This window comes from Rattus rattus, chromosome 15 (assembly GCF_011064425.1).
Source record: "Rattus rattus isolate New Zealand chromosome 15, Rrattus_CSIRO_v1, whole genome shotgun sequence".
Classification (NCBI taxonomy): domain Eukaryota; kingdom Metazoa; phylum Chordata; class Mammalia; order Rodentia; family Muridae; genus Rattus; species Rattus rattus.
In genome coordinates this window covers 72,851,929-72,872,871 of record NC_046168.1, presented here as the reverse complement: position 1 = coordinate 72,872,871, position 20,943 = coordinate 72,851,929, and the positions used below count along the sequence as shown (strand labels likewise).

The 20,943-nt window shown below is 39.5% G+C and overlaps 1 protein-coding gene across 1 annotated transcript in view; it reads left to right on the top strand.

The window, feature by feature from the left end:
- Adamts19 (ADAM metallopeptidase with thrombospondin type 1 motif 19) overlaps positions 1-20,943 on the top strand; it is a 190,854-nt gene that overhangs the window by 103,045 nt on the left and 66,866 nt on the right. The window contains exons 11-14 of the mRNA XM_032886036.1: positions 568-669; positions 6,073-6,203; positions 7,237-7,409; positions 11,565-11,692. Of these exons, the coding sequence (XP_032741927.1) occupies positions 568-669; positions 6,073-6,203; positions 7,237-7,409; positions 11,565-11,692 (534 nt within the window). The remainder of the gene's footprint in view (positions 1-567; positions 670-6,072; positions 6,204-7,236; positions 7,410-11,564; positions 11,693-20,943) is intronic.

The window sequence follows — 20,943 nt, the reverse complement described above, 5'->3', positions numbered from 1 at the left end:
GGTCCTGAGTTCAAATCCCAGCAACCACATGGTGGCTCACAACCATCTGTAATAAGATCTGGTGCCCTCTTCTGGTGTACAATAAATAAATAAATCTTTAAATAATAAATTATACAGTGTATAATAAAAACAAAAAAAAAGAAAGGGGAGCTGAATGGGGAACCCAGGCAGAAATCCGTAAGGCTTGGGCAAGTGCTCAGTGGTGGATTGCCTATCTAGCATGGTCAAGGCCATGACTCATGCATGCAGCAAAAGTAGAAAAATGAAAACCAAAATTTTATTCTTTCAACCTGATTTTTCTGTTATTTGCTACATCATTTTATGTATCCTTCCACAATTACCAAGAGATTTTTTTAAAATTGAAATTAAAATTAAACAGAATTTCTATGGTAACATACAAAGTTGTCTATTCCCTATAAATAATCCGTGTTTATATTTAACACCAGGAAAAGCAAAACATATTTTCATTCAAATTCATTTTTATTGCTTCACAACAACTGAACGCACTGACCTAATCTCAAAGCTATGGCCTGCCATTCCCCTTCTGACGCCATGCCCTATTTGCAGCGCGTTATCTGCACTGGTCTGTGGTGCAGAGTGGAGGGGGACACAGAGTGCAGGACCAAGCTTGACCCACCGATGGATGGGACTGACTGCGACCCTGGCAAGGTGAGTGCCTTACATTGTCCAGAATAAGCAGGAATGTTGCATGCACTGACCGGAATGCAATTTTCTCCTGACAACTGCAAACACACCCGTCTTAGTATCAGTCAGCATGTTAAAATCTTAATATTTAAATCTACCTTTAATTGTCATTTTTATCTTTTCATGTGGATGTTGTTTTGTTATTACCAAGGTGTGTATTTTTTTTTCCTTCACGTTGATCACTAGAATGCTTACAGTTAGGGAGAAATACTACTTTCCTCCCAAAGTGAACTCATGGTGTTTTATTAGTCAAATACACAGAAATGAAATTAATATAGATAGTAGCATTGTGATAGAATTTCTCTGGGCACTGATAAATTCTTTTAATTTTGTATTTTTTTTTCTCAAGAGTTCAGCTATCACAGAACCTGGCCAATAATTTTCTTTTTGTGGTTGTGTTGTATTTGTCTGGGTTTTGGTATGGGATTTATACTAGCTACACAATGATTCAGAAGTGATTCTTTTCTACTATATGCAATTATTTGAGGATTTTAATGTTAGTTCTTTTTTGAAGGTCTGGTAGAATACTGCACTGTAATTGTCTGGACCTGAGGGTTTTTTTTTCTGTAGTTTTTGTTTATTTTGTTTTGTTTTGGAGGAGATTTTTTAAAATTATTCGCTTTATCTTGGTTTGATTTCGGTAGGTCATATGTATCTAGAATTTCATCCATTTCTTTTAAATGTTCAAATTTTTTAATATCAGCATTCATCACATTATTTCATAAAATAGAAATTTGATAGCACTAGTTTATTGCTAACATCCAAAACCTGGAGCAGTCTCATATTAATAATATGATGTCACCCCTGAAGCATTTGAACAGTTGTGTCGGAAAAACAGGTATCCCATAATGCCCCTGAGGTTCCAGAAAAGCACAGTCTGCCTGTAGATGTGCCTGCGTGCACATAACATGTTTTACACCAATAGAAAATAATCTGCAAATGTTATAAAGAATTAACTATTTTATTCAGGCCCCACTCCTTGGTGAAGTATTATTAACAGTGGACTGTTAGTAGACGTGGGAGAACATTTTTTTTGTGAAGATATGGCCATTTAGATTTTTGGCATGAATGGTACCACACTGATGGGTCATCCAAGAAAATAAAAAAAATAAATAAAAATAAAATATAAGAAAGCAAAAAAAAAAAGAGTGAAAAAAGAGAGACTCAAGAACACAGGAAGCTGGGAGGAGGACATGCTTACGAGGGTGTGGGGGAGCTGGAGGAGGGGAAGGGGGTGGATATGGGCATATTTCATTGTATTATGTAAATATTAAGTTCTCAAAAACAGATTCTTAACCATTTGTAATGGAAGAAGAGTTGATGGATAAGATTTATGAACCAATGGCAAATCAATATAGGCCTGAGCTTCTATGGTTTCCTTAATTTAAAGAGACAGGCCTTGGAAGCCATGAGAAGTGTTTTATCACTTTCAATAAGAGAGTGGCCTCCTGGAGGACACTTCTGTGAAATATCAGTCAGGTGTTTATAGATCGTGCAGAATCTTTTTCTATGAGATTAATCGGAAGATGAAGATCGGGGCCTGTTTTATTTTTTATTTTTTTCGAATCACACACAGGAGTTCAACAATATGTGTTTATCGGGAGCATCTTATGCCATTAACCTGAGTAACTTAGTGCTTGAATCATAAAACTCTGTAAGGGCAATAATTTTCTTCATGTAAATACACTGATGCGGAGTCACAGAGTTATGCCTGATCATCCCGCCGGGAGCTTTCCGACATCACAGAAGTCACTTGTCTTCTTCACTGCTTCATTTTTATAGTCTGAATTGTAAATATTTTCACTGTAATAGTTTTCTTCTTATATCATGAGGAATAATTTACAGTCTTGAGATCCCTAAAGTAAATTTGTTCTTTCAGCCAAAGCTATAATTACTCATCAGAGGTAAGATGTTTTCTCTCCCTGCCCCTTGATAACGCTAATGATATTCTTCTGCAGGTTCCTACCACTTCGCATTTGCAAGTGCGTAATGAGCCACCCCATTTCCTGGGCCCTGTGTGTTCTTCAGTGCTCATGTGTCCCAGATACTGTAGGAGCCATACTTCAGAAAACTGTCAACCTTGTTACATTACCGCGCATCCTTAAATGTCTTTGGTAGCAATTCCGCTCACTCCAAATGGTATTAGCTTGGTATATGGTACAAAAACAAGAAACCAAGTGGGGGATTTTTAAAGTTTGCTATGCCATGGTGATGAGTATGAAGTGGTAAAAGTGTGCTCCCTCTAAGGTATGCTATTGAGTCTGATGAGGCCCCTGACAGTTCTCCTAGTCAAATGATTTTGAAGGTGGACTTTAATATGCTGTTTTAGGTAGCATTTTACAAAGTTAAAGAAGCCACCTCTTTTTTTCTTAACAATGACTACATACATTGTTTAGTACAAACTAGCAAGGGGGTGGGTTTTCTTTCATTCACAGAATTTGCTCAGAATCAAAGGAGAAGAAAGGAGGCTTACCCAGCAACTTTGCACTAGGCCACATGGAAGGATTCACTGTAATCTAGTCCTTTACCTTCCTGAATTGAGACATTTGAGATCAATGTGGTCATTCTCCACTGGAAACACTGAAGACTTCCACACCCTGGCAATCACCAGGTCTATCTGCACTGAGCTCCGGTCTGCCTTTCCCCTCCCCCATTTCCATAGCGTGAGCTGGAGGGTCATTTCCATAGCTGAGAGGATGGTCCCACTGCTTTGACACCTTCTTGTCACACCCCCAACCCTATTTTCCTAACCTCCTAGGCAGGTCCCTGTGAACAATGCAGAAACACAACCAGACATTTTAGGGCACATCCTGCCATGGAAGTCATAAATAATATACAGTCTGTTAATCTTTTGGTCAAGCAAACTAAGATTGTAGATAAGATATTTTTTGAGTCTTTAAACCAAGTATAGCATTTATTTCTTGAGGTTAGAAGTAACAAATGATTGGTATTAAATTTATGGAACGTGCCACTAGGAATGATTTATATAGTATTTTTTTTTTAAAAAAAATTAACTTGTTTTATGTATGAGTACACTGTTGCAGTTTTCAGACACCCCAGAGGACATCTATCTGATCCTGTTACAGATCATTGTGAGCCACCGTGTAGTTACTGAGAATTGAACTCAGGACCTTTGGAAGAACAGTCAGTGCTCTTAACCACTGAGCCATCTCTCCAGGTCCTTTATACAGTGACTTATTGTCTGATAATTTAAGCAAAATTTACCCTTTTCCTAACACCAGAAAACACAACCTACAAGATGCAAAGGCGGGCCTTTCGCCTTTCATGCCGAGACCTGGTTGTCTCCAAGGTGACGAACTTTAGCTATCATGTTACAGTTTCTTTAAATATCACCAGTTCGTATGTGCAGGCTGGCTTGCATATCTGTTTCCATTTTTCTTCATGTGCCAGATGTGATCTAGTTTAAATTATAGACAGGCTAAATCATAGCACTTTTCAGAAGACTTCCGGCCTGCTATGAACTCTCGCACAGCCAGTCAGAGCCAGCTTGTTGTTAAATGGGCAAGGATCTGTGATATGTACCCAGGGAAAAGTAAACACCCTTCAAGCAGGCCAAACAGGGTGACCAACTCAAGTTTGACAGGTTTTATGCTGGTATTTTTCCATGGCTGGCATAACATTATTGAGTGTTCAAAGCTAGTATGTAATATATATGTATTTACATTGTCCACACTTGCCCTTTTTTCAGATTGAATATTCCCGTAAAACTATAATTTACTTATTAACACGCCTGCAATACTGACATAGCTACGTTACTTCTCAAGATGAAACTTAAAGCATATTAAATCTAAAAGAGTTTGAATTAAAGTTCTGTCATAACACAAGTATTCAGGAAGTGATTAGTTATGCTTATATCAGCAATTCTCAACCTGTGTGTTGCTAAACCTTTCACAGGACTCACTTAGGACCATTGGAAAGTGCATACATTATTATCGCAATTCAAAACAAACAAAGTTATTGCAAAGAAAATATGAGTATGTCTCATCACAACATCATGGTCCCAGTATTTAGGAAGGTTGAGAACCACTGGCTTAAATAGATGTCAGTTGAATGTAAGCTATATGATGTATTGTTTTCTAAGTTGTTTCCTCCTAAAATAGTAAAAAAAAAAAAAATTAAATCAAGACATTAAGATCCAAGTGAATGAAGCTTTGCTTTGTGAAAACCCATTCCCAGAATTGTGACGATAGCTTTAATGAGCTATTATGGTTATTATGGTAACTGTGTGTATCTAAGAAATCCTTCTGCATTGTGCTCTGTGCCACATTCAACCTCTGCAAAACAGTCTTGATGCTGAAAAGGATTCTTTTGCACATTGGACCTAACAAGAAGAGACTCGGAACATTTCTGTACTTTCTTCAAAATTCTTTCAAATCTTGATGCCCTTTGCCACAGCAAACCCTCCAGGGCCAGAAGGATCAACTTTTGCAGCTTTGCTAATTTTATAATTGTTGATCTAAATGGTCCAAATTTTCTAACATTTCATTCATGGTATGTCAAGACTTTGCACCTTTTCCCCGTGTTTATCATTTATGTGATTAATTTTCTGGCTACCCAACTGATCATTCCTCAATAACCATAAAAATGACTACTCTTGTCTACCTATCCTGTCATTCTTCAAAGACCATAGAAGCGACCCCTCTCATGGCTATAGGTTTAACTTCATGTAAAACACACGTGACTGGGAAATAAACACAGACCATGTGCGTCCCTTCATTCTTAGGGCAACGCTTCCCAGTAAAAGTTATTAGATTAGGTACAGAATTTGAAAGGGAAATGCAAATTTCTGTAATCCAGTTGCTCAGTCTTTCAAACAACTTGACTTTCATATGAAAGCTTGCTTGATAGTGCTAGGGAGAACTCTCTTCAGTTTGCTGAAATGTCTCCTTCAGCCTAGCAACCGAAGGAGAATTATCGATGTTTGTTCATACCTATACATGGCTGCTTTGGAATCTGTTTTTGTTTGGGGTTTGTTTGTTTGTTTGTTTGTTTGTTTTCCTCTTTTAATTAGTTTCACAGAATGTGTTAGCTTTTTTCTTCTGCGTTTAAACCTCAGGCCTCCTCTCCACTGCTTCCTCTCTTTCTCCCTATAGTACTGGATTTTCTGCCCTGTAGTAGCCAATCTCTGAGTACTGTTTTCACATGACTGTTATTGACACCAGATCCACAAGATTGGGCTTAATATTGGAAGTGCCAACTAACTTTTGTCTTTTGCAGTCTTCCTATTTCGTACTTGGGCTGCCATAGCCCTAACTGACTTGCATTAATTCCAGTGACTGTGTAGACCAGTAAATGATTTTCAGTTGTGCCCTGATTTGTTCACCTAAGACATGACTTTTGGAATAGTGGTGTAAGGCTGGAGAATGCACCCGCAGGACCCCTGCACCCGAGCACTTGGCTGGAGAGTGGAGCACATGGAGTTCCTGTAGTCGAAGCTGCGGTTCTGGGGTCAGCAGTCGAGAGCGCAAGTGTCCTGGGTAAAGTCACAGCTCCTGGCTTGGGGGAGGGCGTTTGGTCATCAGTTTTGAAATAACAAAGTCTTTACCACCTGTAAATCCTAATGGACAACAAACAAAACTGGTACAACTGTACTACTGCCTCAAATTGTTTACCCAAAATAAAACGTCTCCTTTAAGAAGCAAAGAGTGATCAGGCTTCCTAACAAAGAGTAATTAAGTCTACAAAAAGACAATGTCCATGAGTAAGTCAAAAGAAATGTACTTCAGTGAGCAGGACGAACATTAGATGAGTAAACAGTAGAAGGGCTAGGAGGAAGGCAAGAGGATGCTGGGATATTGGAGGAGTCAAGGAAACAGTAGAAGGGCTAGGAGGAAGGCAAGAGGATGCTGGGACATTGGAAGAGTCAAGTAAACAGTAGAAGGGCTAGGAGGAAGGCAAGAGGATGCTGGAACTGAAGAAAAAGAATGAGAGCAAAGTTAGTGATGATAAAAGCTAAAAGTAAAACAAAAACAAAACAAAAAACACAAAGCAAAAAGAGAAGGAACAAAAGTCCATGCTGGGCTCATGTACAGCTGAGGGTCATTAACAGACCCTCTTGTTCATGGCTATTGCATCTGTGGAGTGCATAGGGGAGCATGGGGTTCTACTCAGTTTGCCTTTGTGGAGCTCAGGGACACAGTTCAGTTATATGCTGCTGGAAAGCTTCTGAATTTTCTGAAGATATGAACTTAATAATCCCCAGAAGCAACCAATGGATGAGGAAGTCAGACATTACACGTTGCACTGAGTTCTGCCTTGGAATTTTGTCTTCTGTTTTATCTAAAATCGGTTTCATCATTCATGGATTTTAAAAGATAATTTTTGCATTGAAAAAATGTTTCATTTTTTTTTGAAAAAAATATGCCTATGAATGCCCCACTCTCCTTGGCCATTTATATGCTTTTAAAGAAGCAGTCTAATAGGATATTTTATAAATAAGATGGTTTTCACTTTTAAAAGTTGGTACTTGTTGGGAAAAGGTGAAATTTATTATCTGTACTCTTTTTCTAGGCTAGGTTCTGAAGCAAGGGATTGTAATGGCCCCAGAAAACAATACAGAATATGTGAGAATCCACCTTGTCCTGCAGGTTTGCCTGGATTCAGAGACTGGCAATGTCAGGCCTATAGTGTTAGAACTTCGTACCCAAAGCATGCACTTCAGTGGCAAGCAGTCTTCGACGAAGGTATGGCCACCAGCTGAGTGCAAGTTGTTTTACAGTGCTTATGTTATTTTACAGATTGACTTAAAATCATTTATAGACTTCATTTTTTTCTCACTTTACAGGCATATGACAACCACAGAACTAAACGTGTCCATTTTAGTATTGTTGTGAACAATGAATAAATATACATTGGAATAACTCAAATAAAAATATAGTGAATATATCGTGTGCTGGCAAACGTTTAAAGATAGATGATATGTCTAACATCGTTGATCAAAACACAAACTGGTGCAGCCACTCTGAAGAGTGGTTTGGAAATCTCTAAAATAGTTGAACGTGCAGCGAGCAATGTAGACGTTGAATGCTTGAACAATGGAATACTATGCAGCCAGTACTATTGGCAGATAGAAAACTCGATGAATGGGTGCCATGGAAGAAAAAATGTCAAACACACACACACACACACACACACACAAATGTCAGCCACATAAGGCCATGTGCTACACTGTGATCCATAGAAATAACAGTTTGAAGTGGCAAAAATTACAGGAATGAAAATAAATGGTTGGTGCCGGGGACTAGGAGTGGTAGTGGTGGTGAGTGGTGTGGCAGGAGAGGCATGAGAGAACTGATGGCATGGTCAGTATCTTAGCTGTGAGAGCACACAAACAGATTTGATAAAATGACAGATTTGCACATGGTTATCAGTGCACTCTGGTTTAAGTGTGTATTTTACTACAGCTACAAGCAGCCTTTGAGGATCCTAACTGAGAAGTACGTGGGTCGTTTCCAAACTAGTTTTACCAGCTGAAGTAAATCCTTAATTACGTGAAACTGAGAACTAAAACTTCAGTGTTAAGTTAGAAAGGGTAACAGTCCTCAAGAACACTGAATGTGGGCTTGCAGGACAGTGGCTTCTATGACTCCATAGAGCCAGGGTTACCTTTACTTCCTCTCCTTGTCACAATGGACTGTGATTTCCCATGTTTCCTTTAGTCTAATAGCTTACATGGCATTGGCTCAGGGGTCTTTTAACTCAGCTTTGTACACAAGCATACAAAAAGACAAACAAAACGAACAATAACAACAACAAAAACCTACCACCAAAATAACAAAGCAGTAAACAGCGGTGGGTACAAAATGGGTACAGACCCTTAGTCAAAAAAAAAAAACATGTAGAATAAATTATTATGAATGAAAGCCTGACTTCTAACGATATGTACTATTTACACAACCAATAGCTAAGCGTTTTAATACTAAATTTATTAATAATCTATAAGACAGAATATTTTATATTTGTATACACACCACCAATATTTTTATACTACTGCACAGTGATCAAATTAAACATATTTCTCTCCTTCCACATTTATCATTTCTTTGTGCTAGACTGAGGTGTTACTCTCCTGACAGGACATGTGTGCCTCACCCTGTTCTCACACGACAGCCTGTGGGCAGCAGCAGCACACCAGAATCCCTTAGCGCTCACTGGCAGACTTTCTCTGTGCATCCTCTCTGTCTCCTAGACTCTGGTAACCACCACTCTGTACTCAACGTCTATGAGAAAGACTTTATAATATTCAAGTCTGAATGAGGTCATGTGATATTTTGCCTTCCTTGCCACGATTGTGCAACATTCCATGATCATCGCAAGTTCCATCCGTTCTTTTTTTTCCTCAAAATGACAGGAATCCATTCTTCTTAGCATATGGAACACATTGCCCTTATCTACCCAGCCTTTGATACATCCTTTAGTTGATTTCCATTTCTTGATCTTTGTAAATACTGCCGCAGTGAGTAGAACACTGTGAACCCTCGGTTTAATAGTGACTTACGTTTCCTTTGAAATAGTCTGCTTGCTGGATCATGTGGAAGCTTATTTAATTTTTCACTAAGCAGCCTGACAACACACCACCAACCAAGTATAAAAGTGACCTTTTCTCCTCATTCAATTCAACACTAGCTGTCTTTAGACTCTTGGATAATGGTCCTTCTTGCTAGAGCAAGGTGCTGTCTCATTGTGGCTTTGAATCGCTTATTTTTAATCCCTTTGCAATATGGATCAATTGAGTTTATCGATGTGTGTGATTAATAAAACACACAATAACTATCCTTCATCTCATCCTCTGGAAGCTAATGAAATATATGATTCCGTAAGTCCAAATTTTTAATAAACCATGATAATATTATAATCTTACATAATAAACCATAGAATATACTGGCTATATCTCTTTGTTTTTTTATGATCTATAACCATAAAATGATAGCTGGATATAGGATCTCATCGAGGTATTGAGCATTGCTTATTATAAAGTAAAGCAATTTCTGTTTTTTTGTGTTCTAGTGTTTGCATTATGTATGCATGCTGACACTCTGATGCTGGCCATGCACTTTGTGCATCTTGGCGAGCGCTGTTCCTTTAAATCAAGTCATAGCATCTTCATGTATGTTTCAGGGATCACCTACCTTGGTGTAGCACTCTCCAGGGTATTCCCTAGGAATAAAGATAGTGAATCAAAGATCTATGGCATCTATAAAGTTAAATTATGGAGACTGTATTGACAACATTTTACAAACAGAAAAACACAAAGATTTTTTCCACCAGACTTTCTGTTTGGAATATGAGTGGAATTTTCACGAGGACTAAGTCCTTTCAACCCATGTATCTGGCTTGCCTCTGTCCTCAAAGAAAACTCTAGAAAGAGAATTACATAGACCACTTTTAAGGGGTTGCCGTTATAGCAGTTGTCTTCAAGTCCAATGATCTGAAACAGCAAGCAGTCAGGGAATAGCGTACTTTGCTCTGTGGTGGGAGAACACTTTGCAGAGTTTTATTGCGGCTTCTAATGGCATCTTAAAGGGAAATTTCAAAACCATGCATGGTAAAGGCTATATTTCCAACTCCACCAAATTGGTCGGAGTGGCATTCTGAAGCCACATGTGAAAACTGTTTGAAATGTTCAGTTTTGAAGGCTCTTTTAACTGTCTGTCTTCTTTCTGCAAAGCGATACCGGGTTCCATGCCTCTGGCTGTTATTTGGTATTTATAGAATCCTCTCAGCACACGTGGAACTTTCCTGAAGACATAAGGGCAGTGACAGGGCCTGTAAACTATTTTCCATCCTATTTCTACAAGTTTAATAAGCAGTAAAGGGCTGGCTGGTGTCAAGCCAGGAGAGAGAGTAGCATGGAGGGTCTCCTGAAGGTTCAGGTTTCATTATCTGTACCATTGATGTCACCAAGTAGCACAGATTCTCCATAAACGGCTTCAAAATAGAAACACTTATTTTTTTTTAAGAAAAGATGCCACTTTTGAGTCTAAAAGACAAGTATTTGCGATCCAGCCCTCCTGCTTCATGCTCAGTAGGGCACTGAGGAAGAATGCTAGCAGCTCTAGAATTCCTCACCCTGAATCAGTGTTTCCCACCATGACACGGTTCTCAGTCAGCCGTGAAGGGACTGAGTCCTACTACACACTCACACTTGTGCCTCTTGATCCAAGTTCCTATGCAGTCACTTGTCATTTCTGAAAACACAGAGCATGGAGAGTCGGAGGATAGTTGCTTCTCCTACTATGGTAACTTTTTATTTGGGAATGTATGTAAAACATCAAATATTTGTAAATCAAAATTTATTAGTGAGAGATATCAAAAAACTTTATGTATCAATATTAATCAGATAAGTGAATTAAGAGTAAGAATGCTATCATTCCCAAAGGTATAGAGAAAACTCGGGATGTACCAAATATATTTCAGGAGAATGATTGGTATGTTTTCTATAGTTTTATTCTAGAAAATAAAAATATGTGTATATGAGATATATATAATATAAAATATAAACATTTATATAATAAATATATGATATATAAACATAATAAATATAAACATTATATATAAACTATATATAAAAATAAGATATAAAATATATGTGTGTGTGTATACACACATATACATACACACACAAACATTTGAGGCCAGATTTCATAAGGTTGAGACTGGGTGCTTCTAAATAAATAATGTGTCATCTAATATAGAAAGCTTCTGATATAAATTTACTTTAATGTTGTATTGCTCAATTAACATTGACATATATTATCCAGTAACCATTGTGGGAAATGGAGCTTAAGATAAAAACTATTGGTGAAATATTTTCTCTCTTTTATCCACTTTATGTGCAGAAAAACCATGTGCCTTGTTTTGCTCTCCTGTTGGAAAAGAACAGCCCGTTCTTCTATCCGAAAAGGTGCTGGATGGAACTTCTTGTGGATATCAGGGGTTAGATGTATGCGCGAATGGCAGGTGCCAGGTAAGATATCCATGAGGGAGGCTTCACACGCTCCACTCATTCTATGGGTCTACCAGGAAGCTTCAGAACATGGTGAAAAGCTTTGGGCTGACATTCAGGGGACTCGGATGGTTTGCACATGACTGGGATCCCGAGTAAGACAAATTTAACTTGAAATGCCCCGACTTCGCCTACACAAAGATGAACTTGAAAACAATTCCAATAAGCAGCTGGAAGAATCGGCGACTTTAAGATATAGACATACAGAGGTATCTTAAAGTCGGGAGACTTACATGTTAAAACATTCCAGACCAAAGATTTAAACGTTCTCCAGGTCTCTGTCCTGTCCCGAGACAGGAGTCAGAAGACATTAAAGGTTGGTTATACACGTCATACTCAAATGCTTACCAGCAAACTAGAGTCAATCGATTTTCAAATCTATCCTGTGTTTTTAATAGTAGTTATTGTATTTGTTTGCTCTTAAGCATTCGTCTACATGAACTTGTGTGCTTTTTCATCAGTCTTTTTTTTTTAATCTTTATTTTTTATTTATTTTTTTTGGCATTTTTTTTATTAACTTGAGTATTTCTTATTTACATTTCGAATGTTATTCCCTTTCCCGGTTTCCGGGCAAACATCCCCCCCCCCATATGGGTGTTCCCCTCCCCATCATCTCCCTATTACCGCCCTCCCCCCAACAATTACGTTCACTGGGGGTTCAGTCTTGGCAGGACCAAGGGCTTCCCCTTCCACTGGTGCTCTTACTAGGCTACTCATTGCTACCTATGAGGTTGGAGCCCAGGTCAGTCCATGTATAGTCTTTGGGTAATGGCTCTTTCAGTCCTTTCTCTGATTCCTTCAACGGGGTCCCGTTCTCAGTTCAGTGGTTTGCTGCTGGCATTCGCCTCTGTATTTGCTGTATTCTGGCTGTGTCTCTCAGGAGAGATCTACATCCGGTTCCTGTTGGCCTGCACTTCTTTTCTTCATCCATCTTGTCTAATTGGGTGGCTGTATATGTATGGGCCATATGTGGGACAGGTTCTGAATGGGTGTTCCTTCTGCCTCTGTTTTAATCTTTGCCTCCCTATTCCCTGCCAAGGGTATTCTTGTTCCCCTTCTAAAGAAGGAGTGACGCATTCACATTTTGATACAGATTTTCTGATAGTATCTTGGGTAGACTTCCTCCGGAAGATTAATACGGAGGAAGGTCAGCGCCAAGCACGGCCACCGTGAACATGGAGAGGGGACTGGGCAGAAGGAGACATGCTCGCTGACGCCGTGAGGAGTTCTTATGGGTCCCATTTTCACAGTTATCTTCTTTGGGTCTGAGTAAAGAGACCTTTCTGTCCTCGCGTGTACATGTGTATGTGTGTATTCATGCCCCTGGATGGAAATCTGACCCAAGGGACAATAGGCCTTAGTTTGTTAGTGAGTTAGTTTGTTGTTATTTATTCCCCTAGGCAATTCCCAATGCATTTTCTTAAAAATCAGGAGAAATGAGTTAGCTGAGTCTGAAAACTGCACAGAGATCCCCCCAGCCCTACCCCTGAGAAAATGCACAGCCGGGCACGCCGAAGCTATGCCTGGATGGAGGTGGTCTAAGCTGTAGACTTACAGTTAGAAACCGGAACCTCATGCAACTTGAGTGGTCCAGAGTTTCAGCGTTCTCTACACTGCTGTGGTGCTGTAAAGTTTAACACTGAGCGGTGCAGCACTGTCACATGCACCAACCGAATGGGACAGGGCCTTGAACGACCTCCAGTGGTAATTTGCTTTATACGTATTCCGCATTCAGAATTACTTATTATACAATTAAACTTGTAATTTCTTTCATCACAACATATGAATGTTTGATTGGTGTATCCTTAACGTGAATTTCTTTCTTTCAGAATTAGCATTTCTAATTGTGTGTGTTAAGTATAATAGCCTAGATGGCTAGGCTTTGCACATCACAGGGCTGGATAGCTCTGATACTTTACAGAGGCCAATGCTAGATGTCAAAATGATGCCAGCAGAAATTCTGCACAAATGCTCCCATGTATCTGATTATTATAGTTAGAGTAGAATTCTCTGAAACGGGGTGTGGCTTCTGCCTGCATCAGAATACGCCGAGATTGGTTTTTTTTCTTTTCTAATTCAAATGCATCATTTAATCAAGTGATGAAAAACATGCAGAATATTCTGACAGCACCCTGAAAACGGGGAATTTGATTAGCTTGCTTTGTGTTTAATCTCAAAGTGTATAGCCACACAACTGACTCTGGAATTCTAAATACGATGAGCACAGATCTCTGAAATGGGATTGGGTGCTTAGAACCCGGTCTAGCTCAGTGCAGTTTCTGCTGCTGCCAAGACAAGGAAGGGTTGGCCTGATCATCTTATCAGTTCTCACAGCCAATGCCCCAGGGCTGTTTAAGGTACCTGCCACTGGTAAAATGGCGTTGTCATTCTAAGCCACGCATCTTATACTCAGCGGTTTCTGTGAAGACGCTGAGACTACCAGTTATTACACAGACTGTTGTTTCCGGTGCTCGAGTATTTCATTATCTTAGGCTAGCCAGACTTTAATTTCTACCCTGGATTTTTTATTTTCCATTTTAAACACAAAATACAGATTTTTTTTTCTTCGTCAGGACCCAGGTTTTCCTGACTCCTATTAGGTGAGCTCCACATATGTTATGTTTTAAGCACTTTCCTTGATGGTCACGTCTTTTGAAATAAGCTTGACTGGCTGATCAAAGCGCTCCATTAACCGCTGCTCATAGACCTTGACACTGCTGGGCAGTCTGACACAAGGAAGGCATACCTCCTTATGCAACATTCATGTACATTTTGCTTTATCTGAATGTGTGTGTGTGTGTGTGTGTGTGTGTGTGTGTATGTATATATACACACATCTAAGGGATATATATTATATATAATACATATTACCTGTATTTTTTATATATATAATCTGTTTGCTTCTCATACCCTAAGAGCGTCAACACCAGTCTGTAACAGAGCCTTGCATTAGATTCTGATTTTCTTTATATTTGACAGTTTCTCATATATAAGGTTCACTTGACACGAATTAGTTGTCAAACCTTTTCTATTAAGGAGGGTCTCAGGGGCTTTCTTGCAGTGTTGATAGACTAAATTCTGCCTAGTGTAAACTCAACTTGGGGAAACAGGATTATTTCTACTGAGTATCAGTGGAGGGCAATATTTATTCAAAGACAATAGTAAAGGTATATGGTCTCAGTTTCCTATGGTCAGAATGGTTCTGGGAACTGTAAAAATGAACTTTTCAACAACTAGCATGTCCTGTGTCTGCCAGGGATGTGGGTTCTTATGCTCCCTTCACTAGGAGCTGAGGCCACTGTGCCCTGCAATTCAGCTGCGCCATAGCAGGAACTCACCATGGACAAGAACATAAGTCCTGTTTCCTTCAGTAATTTTATTGTCTTCAATATTTATTTCAAGACTACTTTGAGCCAGCACACTCCTTTAATCCCAGCACTCAGCAGGCAGAGACAGGTGAATCTCTTGAGTTCAAGGCCAGCCTGGTCTTCAGTGTGAGCTCTGGTCTTCAGTGTGAGTTTCAGGACAATGACGGCTACACAGAGAAACCCTGTCTCAAAAAAATGAGACAAACAACAACAACAACAACAACGAAAAACCCAATAAACAAAAACCCTACATTGAGATATCATTTAATAATTGCTACAAGAAAAATATTTTCACCACAACCTACAATTTGCCCTATATGACAGTTTTGTTATTTGACGTGAGTTTATGGCGGTGTTTGCAGTGCAGAATGTGGCAATTTGATAATTTGCCACTCAGCTACCTGACTTTTAGAGATAAAGCTCAACCTGAATAATAGCTAAACAATAACCCATTCTAGATAAAGGGAGGAAGGAAACAATTCAACTTTATAAAACACGATTTCAGTTTCCTTTTTGTTATTGATTGTGGTTCGCGTGCGTGCACATAATGTATTTTTTATCAAATTTCCCAGTACATTGTCTCCTCTCCAGTTCCTCCTTTATTCCGCCTGCCATTCCGACTCCCATTTTCATACATTTTCCAGTTTAAACTCACTGCATCCAGCTAGTGTTACCAGTCTGTGCACGGGGGTAGAGTCATTTACTGGCCTCCCAAGGGCCAGAGTTCTAAAGGAACTATTTCTCCCTTCTCGAGCATCTATCAGTTGCTCATAACTCTTCATCCAGGTGGGGAACTGGGGAACTTCATGAACACTTTTGCCAATCATGCTGGGGTTTGTCTTGTTTGATTTTATACATTCACAGATGTTATGCACACCTATGTGCAGCTACCCTGCCATGTCCTGAACCCTTTTTTCCCCAGAGTTATCCACTCTGGTTCTTTCCATCTTGTCTTGTAGTCAAAGCTTGAGAGGATGGGGTGGGCCTGTTCATCACATCTACTGTAAAAAGGAACCATTTCTGAATGAGGATTAGAAGATGCACTAATCCGTGGCTACAAGGATAAGAACTTAAGGATCGGTTAAACACTATCCCCACTTACCAGAGTAATAGTACTAGGTTCTCTCTTAGAGCCTACGACTTACCAGCTATAGGTTCTTCCCCTGTTAATGATGACAAGGATAAATCATATCTTGCAGCGTGGACCTTAAAATCCAACCCTAAAGCAGTTGATTACTTCCATAGAAATTTGGCATTATTGAACCATTGGGGTTATTTTGAGAAGCCACTAGAACGGCAGTCTACAGTTTCCCAGCTGTACAACACTGTTGATTACCGTACTTCCCTGGTATCATACTTAGCATCCCATGCACTGTGAAAGCTAGAGTGTAGTGATGGCAATTCCCATTAGGGCACCAACTGCATTTCTTCATGTTCTATGACCGAAGAATTGCAATAGACTGTAATATTTAGAGGGTCGAAGTGACCAACATCTTGAAAACAGGTACCGCTAACCTGTCACTGGGCTTTTTTTTTTAATTGGTTAACCTGTGGTATCTGGGAGAGCAGTGTTCCCCTGTTGCAGGCTAACACCATTTGAGCTCCTTTTATATGTTCTTGAGTGTGTATTTCAGGAAGCTTTTGTACTACTAGGTGTCTGCATGCCAGATGGTTACTTCTCAACCATGCCCCACCCTATCAACTCTTTTTTTATTGGAAATTTTATGTATTTACATTTCAGATGTTATCCTCTTTCCAGTTTCCCCTCTACAACCCCCCTATCCCATCCTTCCCTCCTCCTTCTATGAGGGTGCTTCTCCCCACCCACCCATCCAATCCCACCTCACTGCCCTGGCATTCTCCTACTCTGAGGAATCAGGCCTTCACAGGACCAAGGGCCTCCTCTCCTACTGATGTCAGACAATGCCATCCTCTGCTACGTATGCAGCTGGAGCCATGGGTCTCTCCATGTGTACTCTTTGGTTGGTGGTTTAGTCCCTGGGAGCTCTGGCAGGGGGTGGGGATTCTGGTTGGTTAATATTGTTGTTCTTCCTATAGGGTTGCAAACCCCTTCAGCTTCTTCAGTCCTTTCTCTTACTCCTCCAATGGGGTCCTCACGCTCAGTCCAATGGTTGGTTGGTTGGTTGATTGGCTGTGAGCATCTGCCTCTGTATTTTGTCAGGCTCTGGCAGAGCCTCTCAGAAGACATCCATATTAGACTCCTGTCAGCAAGCACTCCTTGGCATCCGCAATAGTGTCTGAGTTTGGTGTCTGTACATGGGTTGGATCCCCAGGTGGAGCAGTCTCTGGATGGGCTTTTTCTGTATATCACTCCCATCTCTTCCCATGTATGATCTCTCCCTTTCCCCTCCCACCCTCTACCTCCCATGTGTATTTTGTTCTTCCTTCTAAGGACTGGAGTATTCATATTTTGGTCTTCCTTCTTCTTGAACTTCATATGGTCTGTGAATTGTTTCATGGGTATTCCAAGCTTTTGGGCTAATATCCATTTATTAGTGAGTGCATATCATGCATGCTCTTTTGTGTCTCGGTTATCTCACTCAGGATATTTTCTAGTTCAATCCATTTGCCTAACAATTTCATGGCATCATTATTTTTAATGGCTGAGTCGAATTCCATTCCCTGTTCATACAACCTAAGCTGCTTCCCTGCTCCCTGGTAAGCTTAGTCTCCCATTGCCCCAGACCAGTTTTCTGGACCCTTCAACTGAGAAACACATTTCTAAAGGTTCCAAGCTAATACTCATGTGACGTTTGTACACCCACTCAGCTTCCCAGCCCCATTCATTGACTGCAAAGTGCATAAATCATTTTTCATTACAGGAAAATAGTGTTCCATTGTATAAATGTCCCACGTGGTCATTAGCCCATTCCCCTGTCCGTGAATATCCTGACTACTGGACATAGAGCAGCATTGATCATAGATGACTTAGTGTTTCTGTAGTGGGATGTAGAGGCCTTTGCATTCTGCCCAGGAGTGACATAGATGAATTATATATGATCAAGCTACTCTAGCTTTCTGAGGAACTCCCACACTGATTTCTATAGTGGCTGCACATGTTTGCACTCCCACTACAGGAAATAAGTGTTCTCTCTCTACACATCCAAGCCAAGCCAGGGTTTGTTGTGATTTGTTCTTAGGACCGTAGCCATTCTGACTGGAGTAAGATGAGCTTCCCAAGTAGGTTAAATGTGTATTTCCCTGATGTATACCTCAGCCATTTGCGAACTACTGTTTAGTTTTCCTTAGTGTTTACATTTATGTTTAAGTCCTTTCTATATTCTAAACACCAACCCAGTGTTGGCTATGTGAGTGGTATATCCATAATTGGTGTTTCTCAATTTTAATGCTATCTCTTCACTTGAATGATTGTGTTATTTGCTCTATAGAAACTTTTATGTCATGAGGACCCATTTGCTAATTGTTAGTCTTCATTCAGATCCTGTTCGGAAAAGCCTTTCCTGGGCCAGTAATTTCACGTGTGATCTTCCACTTTCTCCCTTGACAGACTAAAGCATCAGTCATTCATTATATTGAGATTAGTGATCCACTTTTGGTTGAGTTGATACAGAGAGAAAGATGGTTCTACATGTAGCTATCTAGTTTGACCAGAGTCTTTGGTCGAATGTACTGCATTCTCTCCAATGTATATTTTTGGCCTCTTTGTGAAGATCAGGTGTCTGCGGGAGTGTGGATTTATTAATTTTATTTCATTGAGCGATGTGTCTCTTTGAATGCTGACTTCATGCTATTTTGATTCCTGTGGCTCTATAGAATAACTTGAAATTAGGGCTTGTAATATCTCAGCAGTATTTTTATCTTTCAGATTTATCTATTTTAGGTCTTTTGTATTTTGGTATAAAATTTGAGATTATGTTTTTAATTTCTGTGATGAATTGCACTGGAATTTTGATGGTGATTGTACTGTATCTGTGGATTGCTCTCAGTAGGCTGACCACTAGCACAGTGTTAATCCTACCAACTCATGATGCCCATGAGTGGTATAGCCAAATACCTTTTGGTGTATATGTTAATTTCTTTCTTCATAGTCCAAAAGTTATAGGTCTTTCGCTTCCCTGGTAAGATTTAATCTGAGATATTTTTTGAAGTATGTAGTAGGCTGGCTTGTTTTTGTGTATAATTTTTCTTCTTGCTGCTTTGCTGAACATGTTTATCAACTGTAGGAGTTTTAGGAGTTAGCGTAATGCTGGCTTGTAAAAAGAATTTGGAAGCAGTCTCTTTACTCTTCTGTTTTATGAAGCAGTCTGAGAAACATCAGCTTCAGTTCTTCCTTGAAGATCTGCTAGAACTCTGCAATAAATCCACCTACGCCTGGGCTGGTTTGGGTTTGGAGTATTTTTATTGCGGACTCAACCTTGTTATTCATGATAGATTTCTTTAAATATTTATGTCTTCCTGGATTACTCTAGCATGTCAGAAGCATTAAAAGAGTTGTCCATTTCCTTAGATTTCCCAGTTTTTGGAAATGGGAGTTTTGAAGAATGTCTTCTGCACTCTCTGGATTTCAGTAGTGTCTGATATAGTATCTCTTTTTTTCATCCCCGATTTTATTAATTTGGGTCTTCTTTCTTTTTGTTAATCTGGCTAAGGTTTTGATCAAACTTCTTCATGTTTTCAAAGAACCATCTCTTCTTTTTAAGTGATTTTTTTCTTCATTCTTAATTCATTAATTTATGCTTTACTCTTGGATGTTCCTCCCCGTTTATGGTTTTTGCATTTATTTTGATTTTGCTTCTCCAAGGCCTTATGGTATGTAAGCAGTTATAGCTCTAACATTTCCTCTTAAGACTGCCTTCGTTGCATCGTGCAGGTTTACGTATGTTGCATTTTCATTTGACTATTCTAGTCTAGTTTTCACTTTCTGCTTTTATTTTTTAATAATCTAGCCCATGTTGTTAAATTTCCATGACTGAATATTTTCTCTTTCTTTATTACTGTGGATACCTACTTTTACTTTGTTGATGCTAAATGAAATATAAAGACTGTTTAAATTTTCCTGCAGTTGTTAAGAGAACAGTTTATTATTCATGTCCCAGAATATGTTGTAGTTTGCTGAGGTTTCTGTGGGCTACTGAGATAACCATGTATTGTCTAGTGTTTGATGAGATGCTCTGTAGGGATCTGTTGGATCTATTTGATCTATGATGGCACTTACCTTTACTATTTCTCTGTCTCCCCAGATGGTCTGTCCTTTGGTGAGTGTACATTGTTGAAGTTATACAATATTAATGTGTTATGGTGAATCAATTGCATTATGTGTAGCAGAATTTGCATTATAAAGTTTGGTGCTTGAAAGTTTTTAATGTCTTCTTCATGGCTTGTCCCTTTGATCAGTATGACGTGACCTACTGTATCTTTTCTGATTGGTTTTACTTAGAAGTCTAGGAGATAACAACCAAGCATACCAAAATGAAATATAATTAAGATAAAGCAAGAATTGTTATATGAATGTTGGATATAGCAGCCCGACAGGAGAAAAAGAATCCCAAAAGCAGGCACAAGAGTCTGAGACCTACTCCTTCAGATGGTCAGGAGTCCCATACAAATACTAAGCTAAAAGCTCTAACATATACATCGAGGGCCTGGTGCAAACCCATCTAAGACCTGTGCTTCTTGTCTCTGTCTCAGTGAGTTCAGAGACCTTGCACCTTGACCGGTTGATTCAGAGGACCTTGTTCTCCTAGTGTCCTCTATCTCTTCTGGGTCTTACACACTTTCCTCCTCCAGTGTTTCCTGAACTCTGAGGGGAGGAATTTGTCCCATTTAGACACACACACTCTCTCTGTATGATATCTGGCTCTG